The sequence below is a fragment of the Engystomops pustulosus genome, chromosome 7 (assembly GCF_040894005.1).
Source record: "Engystomops pustulosus chromosome 7, aEngPut4.maternal, whole genome shotgun sequence".
Classification (NCBI taxonomy): domain Eukaryota; kingdom Metazoa; phylum Chordata; class Amphibia; order Anura; family Leptodactylidae; genus Engystomops; species Engystomops pustulosus.
Window position 1 is genome coordinate 164849090 of NC_092417.1, and position 22665 is coordinate 164871754.

Here is a 22665-nt window from a genome sequence, read left to right on the forward strand (position 1 = left end):
GTACTTCAAATTCACAGGCTGTTACACTGAAGGGCTCTGATAACACCCCCAGGAGCCCTCCAGATTCATTGAATAATGTTAAACGTCGATTTTAGAGGAAAATAGAACATGGATAAGAAGATTACCACAGTCACGGTGTCTGGGTCTGATCATCATGATGGATTTTGATGGTAGATTTCCTTTGAAGGGAAGTCTAGTCTTTAAAATAACACCAGAACTGTGTTTATAAGTGCCACAGTTCAGATGCTATAGCCCTTTGTGACTGAGGCTTATTGTCAGTGAAATGCGGTACTTACAGCCTGTAACCCAATTGAGATGCAAATCTCGTCCTGACTTCAACTCGCAGCCCCATAGATCACTACGGATATTACAGCTTTAATACTGACCACATCATCTGACAAGCCACATATTACCACCAATAGTCACATTCTCAGACGTCAGAGGTTTATTCTATGTACATAAATAGATGTTATAGGATCCACAGGTAAGTGCAGCTTTTATTTAGTTTCCTTTGTCTCTCCTGCCTCCAGCTTTGGGCTCTCTGGCGCCTCCCGGTGAGCGGGGAAGGCCTCCCATGGGCTGCTCAGGTCAAATTTACGGAACTCCTGGGACAACTGCACCGGCTCTGCCACCACGCGTTTCACCTCATCATCATAACGGACCTGCGCAAGACACAATATACGACTTTAACGGGTTGTTTTCGAATTACACATTATGACTGCTTTCTTCCAAAAACAGCGCCACATCTGCACACAGGTCAAGAGAGGTATTACAGCAGACCCTACTCACTTCAATGGAGCCTTCTGCAACATTAGACGAAAACTATGGACTGATGTGGTGCATTGAATAATACATGGTGCAGGCCGGAAGTGAGGAGCAGGACTCATTGTCACTGTATTCCTAGAACCTTGCTAAAACCTAGAGTTCTGCTCCTCAGACCCTGCACAAGATATAATTCATTGGGACAGATTTACTTACCCGGTCCAGTCGCGATCCAGCGGCGGGGTTCTCCGTCCAGGATTCGGGTCTTCCGGCGATTCACTATGGTAGTGCGCCCGATGTCCACTAGGTGTCGCTGCTGCGCTGAATTCCGTTGGAGTTCACAGAAGTTCACCGTCCTACGCTGGGTGCAGGTAAGTGCATGTCAAGCGACCCTTTTTTTTTTAAATACGGTGGTTCTTCCGACGCTGTCGTGTTTTCTTACGGCCACGCCCCCCGATTTGCCGGCGCCGATGTGCCACAATCCGATCGTGTGCATCAAAATCCCGGGGCAATTCAGGGAAAATCGGCGCAAATCGGAAATATTCGGGCAACGCAACGGAAAACCGCGATTCTGGCCCTTAGTAAATGACCCCCATAGTATCAGCTTTGCCTGGAGTCTTCCATTAATGCTGAAAACATGACTGCTTTCTTCAAACAGCGCCACACTTTAGCATGGTTGGTGCCGGTATTGCAGATCAGCTGTATAGAGATGACTGCAATACCAGGCACTACCTGTGGCCAGGAGGGGCACTGTCTTTGAAAGAAAGCAGCCATGTTTTCCAACTTCCAGACAGCCTTTTTAAACCTAGGTTACATTGCTATAAAGAATCAATTATTTCAACAGCACAAACGTAGCCTGTTCATTTTGACCACGGGAATGTCGCTGCTGAATTACCACCCTCCTATATGACAATTAAAGGAATAAGACAACATGAACTATCAAAAACACAACAACAGTGCCCCCTTGTGGGGGACAAAAAAACACAAATGTATCTTTAGATACTTATAATTGTATATATGGAACTTGATAAATAAAGGCATAATGTATCCCCAGTATAAGTATCTCCCAGGTCATGTGACTTACCTCCACGTATCCAGACAGAGGGAAGTCCTTACGGAATGGGTGCCCCTCAAAACCGTAATCTGTAAGGATTCTTCTCAGATCGGGATGATTGGCAAAAAAGACGCCGTACATGTCCCAAACCTAAAAAGCGACACAGAGGAATTAGAATTATAAAACAATAGAATTTTGCCGAGTCATCTGGTTATTATAGCTGGTTTTAGCTTGGATTTCTTTTCAACAAGACCCCCTGGGGTCTGCAATGTAAAAGATTAGCAGATTATTAGATGGAACCAAAAATACTTGAAGGGAGTCTTCTCCCCACATTAGATAGGAATGCAAAGACCTATCACCAAGCACCAGGCCTCCCCGTTACCTGGATCAATGCGGGTTCAATTGGATGGGCATTACACCACGTATAGACCTTTTTCATATCAGGGGGAAAGCAAAGGGGTAGATTTCTTAAAGGGGTTTCCTGGGCAAATAGAAAAACTTGCTAGTGGTGAGGGGAGGTGTAACATAAAAGTAGAGTCATACTTCTCTATACTTGGCGCTGTGTTCCCATGGCACAGCTCCGATTCCCTCTGCTTGTGACTATCACTGTGGTCACATGTGCACGAACAACAACATATAGTGGGTAGTACGTCCAAGCCAGGAGCGGAAGCAAGAGGCCCCTTTCACACAACCGTATGTGGCGGGTGTATACTAGGCGTATGAACGGCACCAAGTATAAGGCGGACATAGAAGTGTATTGTGCGCGGTACGGTACGGCGAGCACAAACACGTTTGTCACCGGAAATAAGATAGAGTGTGCGCTATTTTTTGCCGTATGTATGGCCCATCTGCAGAGCTCCCACTGAACAGGGGAGGGGTGAGGAGTGCTCACCCCTTCTGTTCTCCATCTGGCTGTACACGATGTCCGTGTTCCAGACTAAGGGGCTGTGGTGCAGGAACAGATCACCAGGGTAGGCACGTAGGCCTTTCCGAGTCACATCTACTCGAAAGGGGTTGTACCAAGTTTTATTGTTCATTCCAGGAACAAAACACACTTAACGGCGATTAGCCAGCTCACCCACAGACCTCGTCTTGGTATCCAGTGTCCTTAATGGGGCCCGAGTTGAAATCCGACATAAAACAGGAAACATGGGAAGTACTCAGCATTCGAGAGAGACTTCCAAAGATTCCTTAATATGGGTTTCTTTATTCCGATTTACAAGTCAAGCAAGGAATACAAAAGATCAACGCGTATCAACGGCCGCGTCTTAGTCAGGATCCATGGAATCACGAGTCCAGAGGATCATGACTAAAGTGAGCCGTCCATACGCTTTGATCTTTTGTATTTCTTGTGGATGTTTGACTTGTAAATCGGAATAAAGAAGCCAAGTTTTATTGTTATTCCCCATCCACAGGACGTAGGGGATAACAATTAGATGGGGAAAAATCTGACTACTGGGACCGCCATCAATCACAGTATCGGGGGAAAGGTGTACAGCTACAGGTGGTGCATGCGTCCTCCAGCTCCATTTAATACAAAGGGAGTGCAGGAGGTATAAAAGCAGCGAGTTCAGCAGTGAGAATGAGACCCTTGTTCTCATGATCGGTGGGGGTCCCATCCCCTATAACAAACAGGGAGGATTCAAACATAATAGGGTGGTGGGGTTGCTGCCAAGGATCTACGGGAGCTCATACACAGAAGACAGATGAAGGACGATTTTGTTAGACGATTGTTTGGATTTCCGATACACAAGACTCACCTCTCTCTCGTACCAATTTGCGCCTTTATGGACAGAGACAATGGATTCTATAGGAGTGAGTTCATCAGCGTAGGTCTTCACACGGATTCGGGTGTTATATTGCAAGGACAGCAAATTGTAGACAATCTAGAAGAGAGAACAGAAGATGAGGAAACCGAATACTAAAATACTGAGCTGATGTATGTAGAGTCCTAGAAATCACATGGACACCAGGACACTTGTAGATAGCATCATCTATCACTGGTATAGCTCACAATTGTCCTTCTCCATTGACTTAAAGGGTTTCTTCTCCACTTTCAGCAAATAATTAGTTATACAATTTTCCAATATACTTTCTGTATCAATTTCTCACTGTTTTCAAGATCTCCGGTTGCTGTCATTCTGTAGCAAGCTTCTAGGTTTACTTCCATGGTCACACAGGTGCACGGCTCGTTATATCACACAGCTCTGATTACTCTCTTTGATACTAACGAGCCGTGCACCTGTGTGACCATGGTCAGATTTCTGTCCACTGGAAGTAAACAAAGTAAGCTTTCTATAGCAGGACAGCAAGCAGAGATCTTGAAAACCATGAGAAATTGATACAGAAAGTATAATGGAAAATTGTATAACTTATCCTTACACAAACCATAATTATTTGCTGAAAGTGGACAACCCCTTGAAGTCTCTAAGATTACCTCAAAGCGGTTCTGCCTTGTAGGGATGTCCACGGCGGTCAGGTCAGCCAGCGATTTAAACTGAGCGTTCGTGTGATCTCGGAGAAAGGTCAGGACTGGGATGACTCCATCAGGATGGATCATGATCTCCAATTCTCCATAGCAAGTGACCTAAGAAAAGAGTCAATACTTTATTTATTGGTATGAAACAATTCAAACAAAATTCACATAAAAAAAAAGTGATCATGGTGCGATCTCAAGTCTAACCAATAGCAGATTAGTAGAATGTGATAAGCCAAATGGTTTGTCCAAGATAAAATGTTAGCTCTTTTAAACATGATGATTAGTGAGGGTCTTTATCCTGGGACAACCACTGATCAGGTCACTAGGGATCCTCTTTCACAGTTTAGCATCTGTGCCAGGAGCAGGAGAAGATTTGGGAGCAGTATAGTACAGCTGACAAGTACTTACCACTCCTGTGGCCCCTGTGTCCGACGCATACAACCGTGCAGCATGTGGCCTGTCGCAAGGGGTTGGTTACCCCTAATCTAGGCTTATTTGAGAAGAATGTAGCTGCACTTGTACTTGCTCAATACTGAAGCCCCTCTGCTACATATGTAGATCAGGAATTGTCTGTTGCGGCGCACACACAGGTTCAGAAACAATACATCATTTTAAGGAAAACATTTATTGATTATCTCGGATCACAACGCGTTTTGGAGTAGCAAAGACTCCTTTCTCAAGTGGTGTGAGACTCAAGCGTGGGAAGTAAAGATTCTGTCCCAGTGGCTACAGATGAGAGGAATAAGGCACTCGGAAGTAGTGACCAGAAATACAGCACTGTGGAGTCAGTGACTACTTTGGTCAAGGTTGAATTTAAATTAGGGAAGTTGTGGAGCCAGAATCTTGACTCCCACATACTTAGTTGCTTCAATACAAGGCTAATGCGGTGGGCCAATTAGGGAATCCCAAGTACTAAAATAAGAATATTAGGAGATCCCTGCTCCGTGGAGGCAGTGATGTGAGGCCCTCTAGTGGTGGAAAGAGGCAGGCGCATGCAGAAGATTCTCATTATAGGGGTTGTACCAACTTTAAAACTTCTGGGACATCACAAATACAGAACCCCCAGCATTCTGGAGAAGGGATGGTACAACTCCTTTCACATAGGCATATGCACAGCAGCTCAGTGGTTAGCATTACAGCCTTGCAGCGCTGGGGACCTAGGTTCAAGTCCCAGAGTCAACATCTGCAAAGAGTTTGTATGTTCTCTCTGTGTTTGCGTCGCTTTCCTCCGGGTCCTCCCACACTCCAAAACATACTGGTAGGCTTATTAGTTTGTGAGTCCCATTTGCCAAAGCTCTGTGCAGCGCTGCATAATCTGTGTGCGCTATATAAATAAAGGAATTATTATTATGCTACATTTAGATAGACGTATACAGTCCTTGAAATACAGACCATACATCCTCTGGGATCCTCTGCTCTGGGACCTGTAGTCTATGCTGCCTCGAGTCCCAGTCTCCCCATAGGAATACCATGCTATAATATAAATCAGTCCCATGGGGGTGGATGATTCTTAGCATCAGAGATAATTAGAATTATGCGAGTCTCGGTACCAAATTATGGCTAACCTGTTCCTTTTCTAGTGAGTTCACTGCCCTTGTGCAGCAGGTTGAGAGTAGGATCCCCTTCCGATAACTCAAATTCAAATACTCAAAATTTTTATTTTCCATTCTGTTCATCTGTGTCACAAATCCTGCAGCAGACCCACCCACTGTGAATATCCCTTGAAGGGATTGTCTCATGTACCTCTGCCCTGGATCAGGACTCCTCTCTATGAGCCAGAGAGAAGAGCTGCTCTGGATGAGCGATGCCCAGTCTTAAAGGCTCATCCCTCTGCCTTGCTGTAAAAGGTCATTGGACACGAGAAAACCATTTCTGGATTTCTGATGCCAGGAATATATATCAGCGCTTCAGGAGGGGTTGTCCGTGATGTCTGATATCTGCCGAATCTGTGAATATTCCTGTAAGGTGTGACATGACTCACCTGAACCTGCTGCACATACTTGGGAAGGATTTCCGCCACATACTCGCCGAATGCACTCAGCTGATTATTCACAACCGTATCCACAGGACGCACCGTCGCTGCAACGCAAAATAGAAAGGGAAAGCAAGTTAAATATAAGGAGACCAGGGACACACATTATATTGGGCTACTGCAATGGGAAAGGGCTCCTGCTGAGACTAGACAGACATCCTGAAGAATTTTGACTATACTTTGCACACCAATGGTCTGTACAGTAAGGGTTGGCCTATAGTGTCACCTATTAGTAGGATGGATATAAGGGAAACCCTGCAGAAACCAGAGACATGGCTATATAGACCCTATACATTGCTAGTGACCTATAAGAGCTTACTGATTTAGATGGCAGAAAGATTTCTAGTCAGCCGCTTTATCCTGCTGGCAGCTGTAGATTTCAGATCCTAGCAATGTCCCTTGTCAACCTCCTTACACCACTTGCAGCTGTAGATCCCAGTAAGGTCCCTAGTCAGCCTCCTTACCCTGCTTGTAGCCATAGACTTAGATTCCAATAAGGTTCCTAGTCAGATCTCAGTAAGGTCCTTAGCCCACTGGCAGCTGTAGATCTCAGTAAGGTCCCTAATCAGGCTCCTTAGCCCACTGGCAGATGTAGATTTCATTAAGATCCCTAGTCAGCCTCCTTCCTCCACTGGAAGCTGTAGATTTAGATCCCATGAAGGTCCTTAGTCAGCCTCCTTCCTCCACTGGAAGCTGTAGATTTAGATCCCATGAAGGTCCTTAGTCAGCCTCCTTCCCCCACTGGAAGCTGTAGATTTAGGTCCCAGTGAGGTCCCTAGTTGGACTCTTTACCTCGTTAGCAGCTGTAGATCCCGGTAAGGTCGCTAGTTGGCCTTTTTAACCCACTAACAGCTGTTGCATTAGATCTCCGAAAGGTCCCTAATAAACCTCTTTCTGTATTGCAGGCTTCCAATATGGTCCCTAAGCATTTCCCTTCTTACGATAGCTGTAGATTTATATCCAAATTTGTTCCTAGTCTGTCTCCTTCCCCCATTAGTAGCTGTAAACCTAGTCCACAGGTGGCACCATATTTGAAGGTGAATGTTCATTGAATTAATTAAAGTAAATCCATCCTTCCAACAAACATTCCATATATCCGCAGCCTAGTGTGTGTACATAATAATAATTATTTATATAGCGCACACAGATTACGCAGCGCTGCACAGAGTTTGCCAAATCAGTCCCTGTCCCCAATGGGGTTCACAATCTAATCAACCTACCAGTATGTTTTGGAGTGTGGGGGAAAACCGGAGGACCCGGAGGAAGCCCACACAAACATGGAGAGACCATACAAACTCTTTGCAGATGTTGACCCTGGGTGTGACTTGAACCCAGGACCCCAGCGCTGCAATGCAGAAGTGCTACATGAAGAGTATCACTATTTCTGACCATTTCATGGCTCATAGTCTCCATCTTCCTCTCTGCAGACTGTGTGTGGTTGCCCTCCAGCTCTAGAACAACTAGAGTAAACCCAGCTGCTGTGACCCATCCCCCCCCCCCTCTCCATAGACTTGTATGTGATCCGACAGGTCAGAGAGTAAGATCGGAATTTGAAAGAAATATGGTTATAAAACTAATTTTATCAGGAAGGGAACGAGGATGAGAGGAGCCAAGTAAGTGAAGAAGGAAAAACTTTCCTCTGATGTAACTTTCTTGCAGACACTTGTGTTTTATTCATTTATGCAGAGTTTGGTCTTTTTTAGGTTTGCAAAAATACCTTTCAAAGTGCAACAAATTGAATTTTTACCAGTTGCTCAACAGATTGATTAGAAAAACCAACTTACGCCTCGTCTCTGCGGTGGAGCCCTCACATCTCACTTGTGGCAGCAAACGGAGAGAGGAGACTACAAGACAAAGAGAGAAGAAGTCAAAATATAGAAGAGCTTCACAGGATACTAGTCCTATATTCAACACAAGTGAAACCCGTATCAACAGTGTAACAGCTGCAGAGCCAAAGTGGACTCCCAACCAACGAAAACACTTACTGTACTTTTATGGGTTTCCCAAAACTAAACTATTGATTACTTATCCTGAATATCATATCCATGCCTCATCTGCCACCCCCACTGTTACATCCTGTATTATACTCCAGAGCTGCACTCACTATTCTGCAGCTGGTTCAGTCACTGTGTACATACATGACATTACTTATCCTGTACTGATCCTGAGTTACATCCTGTATTATACCCCAGAGCTGTACTCACTATTCTGCTGCTGGTGCAGTCACTGTGTACATACATGACATTACTTATCCTGTACTGATCCTGAGTTACATCCTGTATTATACCCAAAGCTGCACTCACTATTCTGCTGCTGGTGCAGTCACTGTGTACATACATGACATTACTTATCCTGTACTGATCCTGAGTTACATCCAGTATTATACTCCAGAGCTGCACTCACTATTCTGCTGCTGGTGCAGTCACTGTGTACATACATGACATTACTTATCCTGTACTGATCCTGAGTTACATCCCGTATTATACTCCAGAACTGCACTCACTATTCTGCTGCTGGTGCAATCACTGTGTACATACATGACATTACTTATCCTGTACTGATCCTGAGTTACATCCTGTATTATACCCAAAGCTGCACTCACTATTCTGCTGCTGGTGCAGTCACTGTGTACATACATGACATTACTTATCCTGTACTGATCCTGAGTTACATCCCGTATTATACTCCAGAGCTGCACTCACTATTCTGCTGCTGGTGCAGTCACTGTGTACATACATGACATTACTTATCCTGTACTGATCCTGAGTTACATCCTGTATTATACTCCAGAGCTGCACTCACTATTCTGCTGCTGGTGCAGTCACTGTGTACATACATGGCATTACTTATCCTGTACTGATCCTGAGTTACATCCTGTATTATACCCCAGAGCTGTACTCACTATTCTGCTGCTGGTGCAGTCACTGTGTACATACATGACATTACTTATCCTGTACTGATCCTGAGTTACATCCTGTATTATACACCAGAACTGCACTCACTATTCTGCTGCTAGTGCAGTCACTGTGTACATACATGACATTACTTATCCTGTACTGATCCTGAGTTACATCCTGTATTATACCCAAAGCTGCACTCACTATTCTGCTGCTGGTGCAGTCACTGTGTACATACATGACATTACTTATCCTGTACTGATCCTGAGTTACATCCAGTATTATACTCCAGAGCTGCACTCACTATTCTGCTGCTGGTGCAGTCACTGTGTACATACATGACATTACTTATCCTGTACTGATCCTGAGTTACATCCCGTATTATACTCCAGAACTGCACTCACTATTCTGCTGCTGGTGCAATCACTGTGTACATACATGACATTACTTATCCTGTACTGATCCTGAGTTACATCCTGTATTATACCCAAAGCTGCACTCACTATTCTGCTGCTGGTGCAGTCACTGTGTACATACATGACATTACTTATCCTGTACTGATCCTGAGTTACATCCCGTATTATACTCCAGAGCTGCACTCACTATTCTGCTGCTGGTGCAGTCACTGTGTACATACATGACATTACTTATCCTGTACTGATCCTGAGTTACACCCTGTATTATATTCCAGAGCTGCACTCACTATTCTGCTGCCAGTGCAGTCACTGTGTACATACATGACATTACTTATCCTGTACTGAGCCGGAGTTACATCCCGTATTATACTCCAGAGCTGCACTCACTATCTGCTGCTGGTGCAGTCACTGTGTACATACATGACATTACTTATCCTGTACTGATCCTGAGTTACATCCTGTATTATACTCCAGAGCTGCACTCACTATTCTGCTGCTGGTGCAGTCACTGTGTACATACATGACATTACTTATCCTGTACTGATCCTGAGTTACATCCTGTATTATACCCCAGAGCTGCACTCACTATTCTGCTGCTGGTGCAGTCACTGTGTACATACATGACATTACTTATCCTGTACTGATCCTGAGTTACATCCTGTATTATACCCAAAGCTGCCCTCACTATTCTGCTGCTAGTGCAGTCACTGTGTACATACATGACATTACTTATCCTGTACTGATCCTGAGTTACATCCTGTATTATACCCCAGAGCTGCACTCACTATTCTGCTGCTGGTGCAGTCACTGTGTACATACATGACATTACTTATCCTGTACTGATCATGAGTTACATCCTGTATTATACCCCAGAGCTGCACTCACTATTCTGCTGCTGGTGTGGTCACTGTGTACATACATGACATTACTTATCCTGTACTGATCCTGAGTTACATCCTGTATTATACCCCAGAGCTGCACTCACTATTCTGCTGCTGGTGCAGTCACTGTGTACATACATGACATTACTTATCCTGTACTGATCCTGAGTTACATCCTGTATTATACTCCAGAGCTGCACTCACTATTCTGCTGCTGGTGCAGTCACTGTGTACATACATGACATTACTTATCCTGTACTGATCCTGAGTTACATCCTGTATTATACTCCAGAGCTGCACTCACTATTCTGCTGCTGGTGCAGTCACTGTGTACATACATGACATTACTTATCCTGTACTGATCCTGAGTTACATCCTGTATTATACTCCAGAGCTGCACTCACTATTCTGCTGGACCTTGTAGTACCACCTATGGCCTATACTCTATCATACGATATAACCGTGTCTCCCCTCACCTCCCCGGAGTAGCCCCCTCTGCGCTGCCCGCACTCCGGCCAACATTATTCCCCCGAACGGACAGACAAGGGCAAGCGGGACAGGGCGGAAGTCGCTAAAAGCTGACAGGTCCGGCCGCTAAAACGCTCCGGATAACTTCCGGTAAGTGACTGCGGCACATAGTTCCGGATTAAAAAGAAAGTTCCGGGAAGAGAGGGCAAGAGGAGGAGCGGACCGCAACGGAGTCGGTAAATGATGGCTGCTGGGGAGGGGTCCATGCAATCCCTTACTATGAGCCCCATACACTCTTCCTATATAGTGCCAGGCTGTGAGGGAGGTCACCACTAACTGTAATCCTGGGCATCACACCCCAAGCTGGGTGCTGACGTCATACCCTGTAACCTGTGGTGGCATTATACGACATATGACGTCATCAGGCTGCAAATGACCTCACTCACCGACACTGAATGTACCATAGTAGTGGCCTAATGGCTTCTTAAATGTTGCACTGCCAGTAGCCCAGGGCACATGTGTCATGGAGGAGAAGGGATTTACATGGAACAAGATTCAGATTTTATGCTGTTACTCACTAAAAAATGGTGTTTGTACAAGGAAAAACTACTGAAAACTCTGGATCCAAAGGAAAGGAGATAAATGTATAATCACTAGGGATCTCACAGCCGAAACCCTTCACGAAACGTAAACCGGGTGATTACCCGACCCAGTCCTTGTCAGTGGACAATTTGGAAGTCCCATATAAGTTGGAGCTGTGTTCTGGGCTCTTGACCCCTTTGAGACTTTCAAAACCTGGAAGTCCCACTGACACAGTGCTAGTTATGGTTCCCCGTTATGCTAAATGTTGGGGGGGGTCTTGGTTGTCAACTTATCAGATATTAAACTTGATAACCCCCTCCTTTAAGTATTTGTCAAGCCCCTCTCTGGCCTCACATACCTTTCACGTTACACATAACCTCTGAGGCCAGTGAACTGTTGAGCGGTTAAAGGAAATCTACCATTTTTAAATTGGTAATTCTGACCTAAACAGTTACACAGCGCTAGGTAAGCCGATGCTGGAGGTGGTCGTGATATGGCAAGGAAATCCGCAGTTATGATCAAAAATTGATTTATGACCCCATTCGGCCCTCCTGGGCTTTTGACGCAGGGTGCTTGGTCCCGATCATAACAATGCACGCGCCTTGCGTGCTTAAAACTTCACCCCCCTACCCTCCCTTGCTCGATCCCGAGAGCTGGTGACGTCACCGAGCTCTCGGAAGCACTGGCACATGTGCACTGTATCTCCATTTCGCATGGCCACACATAATGAAGATACAGTGCGCATGTGCCAATGCTCCCGAGAGCTCCCAGATCTCGGGAGCAAGGAGATTTAAGCATGCAAGGCGCATGCATTGATATGAATGTGCCCGAGCGCCAAGTGCCCTGCGTCAGGGGCCCAGGAGCACCAAATGGGGTCATATGCCTAATGATAAATCGATTTTTGATAGAAACTGCGGATTTCCATGCCATATCACGACCACCTCCAGCATCGGCTTACCTAGCGCTGTGTAACAGTATGTTTAGGTCAGAATGACCAATTTAAAATGGTAGATTTCCTTTAAACAATTTTCAGGATTCCAAGTCCTTTTTACCCGTGATTTGTACTTTATCCTCTAGACACGTGAATCTCAGGCACATCATACACCATGGACCCTAAGGAAGAGTCTGCATCTCAGAACCTGGCCAGCACCACGGAGGAGAACTACTTTGTGACGTACACCTTCACTGACCGCTCACACAGCAGCCGCGTGGCTCAGAGCATCATGAAGCTGTGCATGGAGGAGCAGCTGTTTGCCGACGTCACCATCCAGGTGGAGGGTAAGGAGTTCCAGTTACACCGACTGGTCCTCTCTGCCCAGAGTTGCTTCTTTCGTTCCATGTTTGCCTCAAATCTAAAGGAGAGTCATAACCGGGTAATCCAGCTGCAGGATGTCAGCGCCAACGTCTTCCAGTTACTGGTGGACTACATCTATCATGGCACAGTGAAGCTGCGACTGGAGGAGCTACAGGAGACCTACGAGGTGGCGGACATGTACCAGCTGATCGCTTTGTTTGAAGAGTGCTCCCGCTTCCTGGTGAGAACAGTGCAGGTGAAGAACTGTCTGCAGATTATGTGGTTGGCGGACCAGCACAGTGACAACTCCCTTTATACTGCGGCGAAACACTGCGCCAAAACTCACCTGTCACAGCTGTGTGACACAGAGGAGTTCATGAACCTCCCACTTCGGCTTCTGACAGATATCATAGCAGGTGAGTTAGAAGAAGTGTCCTGGATCTCTGACTCTTTTTAGGTATTGCAGAAATACTACTCCCAAGGTGCCCAGACAGCCTGTGGCATAGTAGGGGTTACAGTTTTGAATCATTACATGGACACAAATAAATAAAGAGGGTATTTTGGTTATTGTATTTGTATGGTGATCATGAGAAAAGGGGTCCTGTGTGCTTCATATGAATGGAGGGGCAGGTCAGGCCTGTGCACTGCTGTTCCATCATTGTATCAGTATATTGGGGTAAGTTCGGATCTGTAGATCACAGAAACATAAACCAAAAATGAGATTCTTATCTTTGATCTACCACCCGCAGCATGTTGCTGTGTACTAAACAACTGAAGATAGTGGTGTATGAAGTGATGCTTCCCTTTTAACCTCAAAATATATAACAGGAGAATATTTTCTTCTCCTTGACCTTCCTCTCTTCAAAGAGACCTATAAAGCCGCGCTGTTCGGATGGAAAACTATAGAGCATGTCTGTCACCTTAATGGACATCTACCACCATTATGAAGGATTGTAAACCAAGCACGCTTACATACTGGTGTGTGCCCCCTCCTTTAAAAGCTTTAAAAATTATGCAAATTAGCCTACGGGGCTCTGGGTTTAATTAACAGCTATGGAGCCTGTAGCCCCTCAGGCTTATTTGCATAACTTTTAAAGCCTTTTTCTGTACAAACAAGGGCAGAAGAAGCTAAAAGAAGAGCGGATCCTGACAGAGGGGGACACACCAGTAGGTCAGTGTCCTGGTTTTACAATCCTTCATCCTAGTGGTAGATTTCCTTTAATGTACCCGTGTGCAATGCACTTCTATGGTGGCCATATGCTAGTTGCTGCTTGTACATAGTCGACTCCTACTTCTGAGAAGTGATCACATCTTTTCTAGCGTTTCGTGCTAACGTTGTTGTTCTTCCTGCCAGATGGCGTTCCCTGCTCACAGAATCCAACAGTCGCTATTAAGAAATGGATCCATTTCAACAAGGAGGAGCGGGAGGGGTTTTCGGAGATGCTGCTGTCTAGCCTGAAGGTGGGTATTTCCGACAGGAAGGTTGGCAGCCGTGTGTCATTGCCTCCTGTTCGGCGGAGGAGATTTTGGAAAATCTGAAGACGCCTGGTAGGAGGCTGTCTGTCTCTTTGCCTAGTGCTGATGATTGGGAGCATAATGTGATTTGTTGGGATTTGAATGGGATGTAAGAGGATTCACTAAAACTCTACAATAAAACCAAAAGAATGAAAGTTTATTTTTCCATCGCTGCGTAAAAAAAAACTCCAATTGTCACTGGGGCAAAAAAATTTTTGTCTGGATCTACAATTATAAAATAGTTTCGACTAACATACAAATTCAACTTAAGAACAAGTTGAACCTATCTTGTATGTAACCCGGGGACTGCCTGTATGTGGAGGCTTAGATGTAGTACTGCAGGCTGGGAACCTCACAGTGTACACGGCTTTATCTGTGCCCTCTGCAAAAATAAGCTGGTGAGGGGTCCGAGCCCTCCAAGCTCATCATCCCTGAGGGTGGGTCATTACAGGGGTTGTGGTAAATAGGGGATAACAATAATTCTTGCTACAACATTCTGATTGGTGAAGAATCGACTGCTGCTGACCCCACTAATCATGAAAACAAGGGTCCCAATCTCGCTGACTGGTGGATCAGTAGGTCAAGTATGCCTCTTCGCTCCATTCAATACTGTGGGAGCATTGAAAAATGGCCAGCACAGCGCTCGGATCCCTCCAGGGCTGTGGTGTCGGTAAGCCAAACTTCCAACTCCGCTAAAATGGTCACCGACCCTGTTTTCCTGGTCCCTGTAGCAATGCTGAGATCATCGCGGGCACTTCATTCCAGTGTTTTATTCCTCTCATTTGTAGCAGCGGAGCTTCACTACTGAGCATGTACATAAAGTGCAGCCACTTTTAGCTCAAAAGCCTAGAAGACGGGTGCACAACCCACAATGAGGGGCCACATGCGAAGTGTCAAGACTTTCGTTGCGGCCGCACCCTTCTGGCAGTCACAGCCCAATGAGCACTTCCATAATTGATAGTAGATCGTTGGTGCTGGAGGCCGGGTAGCGGTGAGTGCGGCTGAGAAATCCTCACTGCTCCCGGGTCCTCTACTCTGTTCCCTGACCTCTGATGTTGGATGAATGCTACAGCATCAGTACCCAGAGCAGAGCGGCCTCAGGACTGACCTGCTCCTGGGTCTCCTGACACAGCTGTACTCTGGGTCCTGATGCCGGTAGATACAACCAGCGCGGGATGCAGAGCAGCACCTGGAGGAGAGAAGAAGCTGCAGTGTAGAGCAGGGAGGAGAAGAGCCAGGGAAGAAGAGGATTTATTTGTCTGCTCTGGGCCGGGCTTTATTATTAGTTGTTTTATGCTGTTTTTTTGCTCTGAATGCAAAATTTGGTTTCTGGAGTGTTAATTATTGCTGTACTGTGGGATTTATCATTTCTGGGGTGGTATTTATTGCTGTATTGTGGTTGTTGTGCACCTAGGGAACTGGTTACTGTTATGGCTGCTGAGCAGTCTGACAATATCGTTTGTATAATGGTCGCTGACTCCAGTACTCTGAATCCACGGCCCAGGGTACCTCCAGGACTCTTGTTCATGGGGGCGCTGTGCTCTGCAATTTCTTCGCTCCCCATGGTATTGAATGGAGCAGCAGGACACACACTCCTAGTGGTCCCAATGCTCCAACCCTCGCAGATCAGATTGTTTGTTGTTCCCAATCCAAAAAGAAGTCTAAGGAAGAAGATGTGAATCCCTAATCTCATCGTGGGCACCCAAGACTCCTCGATGGACGTGAACCGTTCTGGTCTGATTCCACGGAATGTGGTACTGGAGGTTATGATGGACACAGATGGCTTCAAGGGTAGTGGACAATGGACTGGCTAGTAGAAGAGCGCCCAATCTGACTCCTGTCCACCATGGACGGCGCCTACACGTAGCACAGGAGCATCAGAACTGGACCATAGAGTGTCGAAAAAACGAAGATGAGGTTTGATGTATCATTCACATTGATGGCCGGATGTGTGCAAGTCGCTTACCTGGGGTAGAGGTGGCTCCATCTATGACACTTCACCAACTTGCAGGACTTCCAGAATCTGCCACTCGATACTACACGACTCCTTCGGAGATCTTTTTCAGTCCGTGACTCATTTTAGTCTTAAAACATTTTCGAATATGGACTTTTTATTAAAAATTTACCTACAAAGTTTAAAAAATTCTTCTATATCCTGTTACTGTTCCTCTCGGTACGTCTCTTTCTTCGTCTAACATTCATACAGAGTCACCGTCCACCGCAGTGGTATGTTTTTGTTTTTATCTCAACGACGGGGGTTTCTGACTTTTTTTGACTAGGAAACTTTTTTTATATATATTTTTTTGTTTCACTAGTCTATTGAAGAAGTGGAAGAGAAAAAAGAAAGTGATAACGTGGAGGAGGAGGAGGAGGAAGAAGAAGATGATGATGATGAGTGTGAAATCGAATATGAGGAATATGAAGTAGAATATGAGGATTTTGACTCTGATTACAGAGAAAGTCCTGAAGTAGTTTTTTTGTGTTGTTTGTGGGGTTTTTTTTTTGTTTTTTTTTTCCTTCTTCCAAACAACACTTTTTTTCTCTCGTATAAAAGGAAGAAACTTCCGAGGAAGATGAAGAGACGGCTGCAGCGGCCGATGCGGCTGCAGCTGCTAGGGATGAGCGAGACCGTAATGACCCGGTGAGCGGACACTTTTTTTCTTTAAAAAAAAAAAACTTATACTGCTCTTATTAAAAGAAATTAATTAAATTTAAATTTTCTTAATGTATTTCTTTGTCAGGAATTTCAAGATCTTCTACGGAGACTCCAGGAAAAAGCAGAAGCTGAATACCCTGCCGGTCAGTTTTGCTTCCAAAATGACCCCCAATGGGGACCAAACGAGGAACGGCCACGACCAACGCCGGATCCTGAAGGACGGCTGCAGAGCACAAACTGGTGCCGATGTGGATGCTGCACCATAATGTCCAGCGTAGAGGAAAGTATCTGCTGCCAAGAAATCCCAGCAATACGGAGAGTCATGGAGAACGGTCCGTGTGTGACCCAACACGAGGACTTCTCGAGACTTGTCTTGTCGAGAGAGTTTCTCATACAGCTGCTCCAGTTTGCAACTGCTCTGTCCTCAAGGGAATTTGAGCGCAGTCAGCATAGGTAAGTAGTATTGTTTCGTTTACTTGTCTTTCCTTATTGCAAAAAATGGAAAGAAAGTGCTGCACAACTATAATCCTTAAAGGAAATCTACCAACAAAATCCACCATGCAAAACCAGGGACACTTACTCACAGATCCAGGCACAGTGACTGTGTTAATCTTCTTTAATTGGTCATCCATTGCCTCCTTCCTTCTAAAATTGAATTTTAAAATTATGCTAATGAGTCCAAAGGGCTCTGGGCGGGCGTTACCAGAGCTCCTCCTTGCTGTAGCTTTACTGGCCGTTACACTGTGCAGAAGCACATGTACAACAGCTTAAGGCTTAAGTCCATTTACTAAGCTGTTCGTTGGCCTTAAGTGTGATCACCACCAATCTGACATTGATGGATAAACTTTTTAAATATCACCTTGCATACTCAAAGGGGTTATACCAAGTTTGATTGCTTTGTGGCTGTCTGATCTGTGGCTGAGAATTGACCTCCACCAATCATAAAAATGATTGAAAGAAAATGAGGTCCAGCCTTCTTACTGCTGCTCCATTGACTAGCGTGGGAGCATCAGATTTTGCCAAACAATGTGAGTGTCGGTGATACCTGAGTGCACTGCTTGGCAATTTCCAATGCTACCATAGTATTAAATTGGGGCTGGTATTAAATACAGACTGGGTGTTTGCTGCCTATTGCAGCATTAACACCCGTGATCAGTCCTGGCGGTGTTAGCCCTTTACCTGCTGCCAGCTGTATCTAACAGCTAGCGGCGCATGGGTGCTGCCATCTTGGCTGGGATTGTTGCTCCCCATGCTGTCCTCAGGGAGAATTGATTTGTCGCCATGAGTCTGTGTGAGACTCCCTCCATTGTCTTCTTTGTGCAAAAAAAAGCTGTATACCACCATATAGTGCATTATGGCAATATATGGTATGATTGATCAGACCCCCAAGGGTTAAAGTACCCTAGAGGATCTAAAAAATAGTAAAACTATTTCACTATAATTGATATAAAAATAAACAACAGAAATCCTAAACATGTTGGGTATTGCCACGTCCCAAAAGTCCTCTACGTATATAATATATAATATATGAAGGGTTATTCCCAGTAGTGAGCCCTGTAATGGAAAATAGCGCCCAATTGTTGGAAACTCCCACTTTTTTGTAATTTAAAAAAAAAAAAAAAAAAACGTATATAAATTTGTAACCCAGTAATTGCAGCGACCCAAAGAATAAAGGGAAGGTGCCATTTGGAGCGCACAGTAAAAGCCATAAAAAACGGATCCCACAAAAATGGGCAAAAGCGTCAACTTCACTGCTTTTGGAATTTTTTGGAAGATTTCCCGCTTCCCAGTACACGCGATGGAAAAATGAAATACCTTCGCTAGGAAGTACAATTTGTAAAATAGAAAACAAGCCCTCCTAAAGTTCTGCACATGGAAAAATAAAAGTTTTTTTTAAAAGGGGAAGAAAAAAAATGGAATTGCAAAAAATGAAAAAAAGGCATCAGCTTGATGGGCCGAATGTGCAGATCTTCCATGGTGTAATACAGTAGTATCATAATGTATGAGATGTGTCCTATCTGCAGAATGTCGAGATTTTGTTGCCGTTTCCAGCGCACATTTGCATTTTGGAGGTTAAAGTGGTTGTTCCACAAAGCAGGTTAGGCTCTATGCAAAGGATGGTGTGTAACTTGCTGATCGGTGGTGGTCTCAGCGATGGCACCCTCACAGATCACTAAAACGGGAGTCTGATGTACCCCCATCGAACCACCAGGGTGGCCGAAGCAGCTGGTCGCACATGGCCGGGCTGCCATGTTCATCTGTATGGGGATTCCCGAGCGCCGTACCCAGCAATCTCCATTAATTCCATAGAGATGAATGGTGTAGCCTGGCCATGAGCGACCAACTACTCCAGCCACCCTGGTGGTGCAATGGGCCTACATCAGACTCCCGTTCTAGTGATCTGTGGGAGTCCCATCACTGAGACCACCACCGATCAGTAAGTTAGGCCGTATCCAACCTTGCTTTGTAAGAAAAAACCTTTAAGCTCTTCCTCCTATTGAAACAAAAACACAGAATAAATTTCTCTTTATCCATCAGGTATCTGCGAGTGGCAGGATACCGCAAATTTACCAACATCATTCACGGATTTCTTGGAAAGGGACGTGGAATATCGGTACCGGCATGTGTAGTCCGTAAAATAAGGCAGACCTACCCAGACCCCAGCGGACAGTATACTGGGTTCAAGTATTACCGCGATTACGCATCCGGGGAACTACCCATACATCGAAACTTCTAAGTTATATGAAGGGTTAACCTAGGCTGATGTCGGGTTTAGTTATAGTACGACTGTTGTATAGTTTTTATATTTAGAAAAAAAAAAGTTTTTATAAAGTTACTTTTGTTAAATAAGTAAATATGTTTTATTTTTTTTTATAAAAAATGTTCAAAACTTTTTGCAGTATATGACACCGACGGGACCAAAGTACATTTCATGTCTAAAAACTGCGTATCCACTGTCCCTGGTGACAGATGAGTTCATGTTTTTGCAATAAAGAAAAAATATTTTTTAAAAATCGCCTATTTGTGCTCATTAATAACATGTTACTATAGATTTTCGTATCTACGAGGTTTGCGTCCACTGAAAAGCGCGGCTTGATGTCACCATCTTACTGGTAAGGGGGTCGGAGTTAGGAGTTTGCCTAACCCAGGAAGTCGGCGTTGGACTTGGTCCACAGCCCATTGCGTCTTCAGGATGTCATCCATGGATTATTATGATGTTGACTTTGACCACCCAAACTTTTGAGCCTCTAGAAAACTCCACCTACTAATAAAACCGTGGCGAAAAGTTCTAAATATTAATTTGCCTGCTTTATGATGGCCTCGAAGGACAATGCAGTACTGAGAGAATGGGCTGTCTAGAGGCAGACCCTTCACGTGAAGCAATCATGAGCTGGGAGTACCCCCTTTTGAGGTCACTGATTCTCTGAGGTTGGTATTTGAGGACTGCATCACTGTATGTGATTTTAGCACTGAACTATTGATCTCTACTTCTCTACAGGCGAGCAATTCACAACTTAAAAGGAACCTGTTACTTAAACTAACCCGCACTAACAAAATATGAAATAATATTATACAGCAGTACAACTATTCATATATTGTTCCTTCCATTCACTGCTTAAAGGGAACTTGTCAGTTAAACTAACCTGCACAAACTAAACATTAAACAATATTATACAGCAGTACAACTATCCCTATATTGTTCCTTACCATGCCTGAAAAGTTCAACAGTCGTTTTATAAATTTGACTCGTCATCAATGCAAGTGTTCCCATGTGAGTCCGATCATAGTCTTTCCTTTTAAGCAGAGTCCGGCATATTCATGTCCTTCCCGCTCAGCTGCGCCTCCAGCTCAAACCCCCCCCCCCCTCAGGAATTAGCTGGCTGTGTGACTCGCTGAAGAGAATTTCTGAGGAAGAGGTGAATGAGGGGGTTTAGAGACGGATCTTGGCTGTGTGTGACTCAATGAAGGGAATTCCTGAGGAAAAGGGAATGAGGGAACGGATTTCTCTTCAGCCAGTCACATACAGGCAACGTTTCTCTCAACACCCTCTTTCACCCCTTCCTTAATAAATTCTCTTCAGGTAGTCCCATACAGCCAATGTCTTTCTCATCCCTGAGGGAGGGGTGAGTGATGTACCAGAGCCGACTTGAATAGAAAACTCAAACACTTGGGGTAGTAAAGCTTTTTTTCAACACTTGTTTACAGTAAGTTAATCCTTTAAGGGCGTCTATCACCAAAATGAAGTTCTGTATGTAAATGAGGGGCTCTACGCTCAATAGGTGTTAATGGAGCCTGGAGCCCCTCAGGCTCATTTGCATACAGTCTTTCATCCTGGTGGTAGATGTCCTTTAAGAAATCCTCCACCGTTATATTGTGATTAGCATTTTAATTATCATTCGTCTTATTTTAAGCCTTTTATATTATTTTTTAGGAAATCGGGGAGAACGTTCACATTTATCTGATCGGGAAGGAGGAATCGCGCACACACTCCATCGCTGTCTCTCTACACTGTGCACAAGATGACTCTATTAGCGTAAGCGGGCAGAACAGCTTGTGCCACCAGATCACTGCCGCGTGCAAGCACGGTGCCGACCTCTACGTGGTGGGAGGGTCCATACCCCGTCGGATGTGGAAATGTAACATGGAGACCATGGACTGGGAGCGATGTGCGCCGCTCCCTCGAGACCGCCTGCAGCATACTCTAGTGTCCGTGCCCGGCAAGGATGCCATCTATTCCCTGGGTGGTAAGACTTTACAAGACTCTCTCTCAAACGTGGTCATCTACTATCGAGTACAGGACAATGTCTGGACAGAAACCAGTCAACTGGAGGTCTCTATCTCCGGGGCGGCGGGGGTTAACCTCAATGGACTGATCTACCTGATGGGAGGGGAGGAGAACGACCTGGATTTCTTCACCAAACCCTCTCGACTTATACAATGTTTCGACACCAACACTGAGAAGTGCCACGTCAAGCCCTACCTGCTGCCGTTTGCCGGGCGAATGCACGCGGCCGTCCACAAGGACCTGGTCTTCATCGTAGCCGAGGGGGACTCGCTGGTTTGTTATAACCCGCTCCTGGACAGCTTCACCCGCCTTTGCCTTCCCGAAGTTTGGAGCTCACGACCGTCTCTGTGGAAAATCGCCAGTTGCAATGGCTGCATCTACGTGTTCCGGGACCATTACAAGAAGGGGGACGCCAATACCTTCAAGTTAAATCCAGCCACCTCCGTGGTGACGGTGACCAGCGGGATTCGGTTTTTGCTTACCAATCTGCAGTTTTTATTGGCATAATGGGAAGGTAGACTTGTACTTTCTTTGGCTTCGGCAATCCTTTTAAACCTTGGGCTCTGAAGCTGCAAGTACAGGAAGATAAGCTCATGGACCACCACCAACTTGATGTGGCGAAGAACATTGAACCAGCCAAGTGTCCTCTATCACGTTGTCGTGCTACATCTACGCTTAGTTGGTTTTGTTTTGAGATGGAAGACCAGGAACGCGGGATGGACAAGTCCTATCTAGATTGTGTATCTGTCCTACAGAATCTCCATGGCTTAGTAGACCTTGGATTGTGGTGACTACGACACCCATAAAACATTGATGAAGATAGAAATAAAGTTTTGGTCAGTG

General features: G+C 45.1%; 2 protein-coding genes across 5 annotated transcripts; one reads left to right on the forward strand and one right to left on the reverse strand.

Moving 5' to 3' along the window:
• Window positions 1-427: 427 nt before the first annotated feature.
• On the reverse strand, window positions 428-11154 carry NDUFS3 (NADH:ubiquinone oxidoreductase core subunit S3). The gene is made up of 7 exons (XM_072118677.1): window positions 10998-11154; window positions 8112-8171; window positions 6277-6374; window positions 4254-4403; window positions 3577-3702; window positions 1847-1966; window positions 428-662 (listed from the first exon to the last, which is right to left on the reverse strand). Exons 1-7 carry the CDS (start codon window positions 11041-11043, stop codon window positions 498-500), a joined length of 765 nt encoding a protein of 254 aa, XP_071974778.1. The 5' UTR covers window positions 11044-11154; the 3' UTR covers window positions 428-497.
• KBTBD4 (kelch repeat and BTB domain containing 4) lies at window positions 11000-22665 on the forward strand. 4 transcript variants are annotated; one of them, XM_072118675.1, is made up of 7 exons: window positions 11119-11225; window positions 12649-13281; window positions 14220-14326; window positions 16696-16848; window positions 16935-17021; window positions 17122-17489; window positions 19575-19993. In XM_072118675.1, the coding sequence occupies exons 2-7, from the start codon at window positions 12678-12680 to the stop codon at window positions 19771-19773; spliced, it is 1518 nt and encodes a 505-aa protein (XP_071974776.1). In that variant the 5' UTR covers window positions 11119-11225; window positions 12649-12677; the 3' UTR covers window positions 19774-19993. The 4 variants fall into 4 exon arrangements, with proteins under 4 accessions (XP_071974774.1, XP_071974776.1, XP_071974777.1 ...); XM_072118676.1 differs by lacking the exon at window positions 16696-16848 and having other exon boundaries at window positions 19575-19992; XM_072118673.1 differs by lacking the exons at window positions 16696-16848; window positions 16935-17021; window positions 17122-17489; window positions 19575-19993 and adding an exon at window positions 21469-22665 and having other exon boundaries at window positions 11000-11139.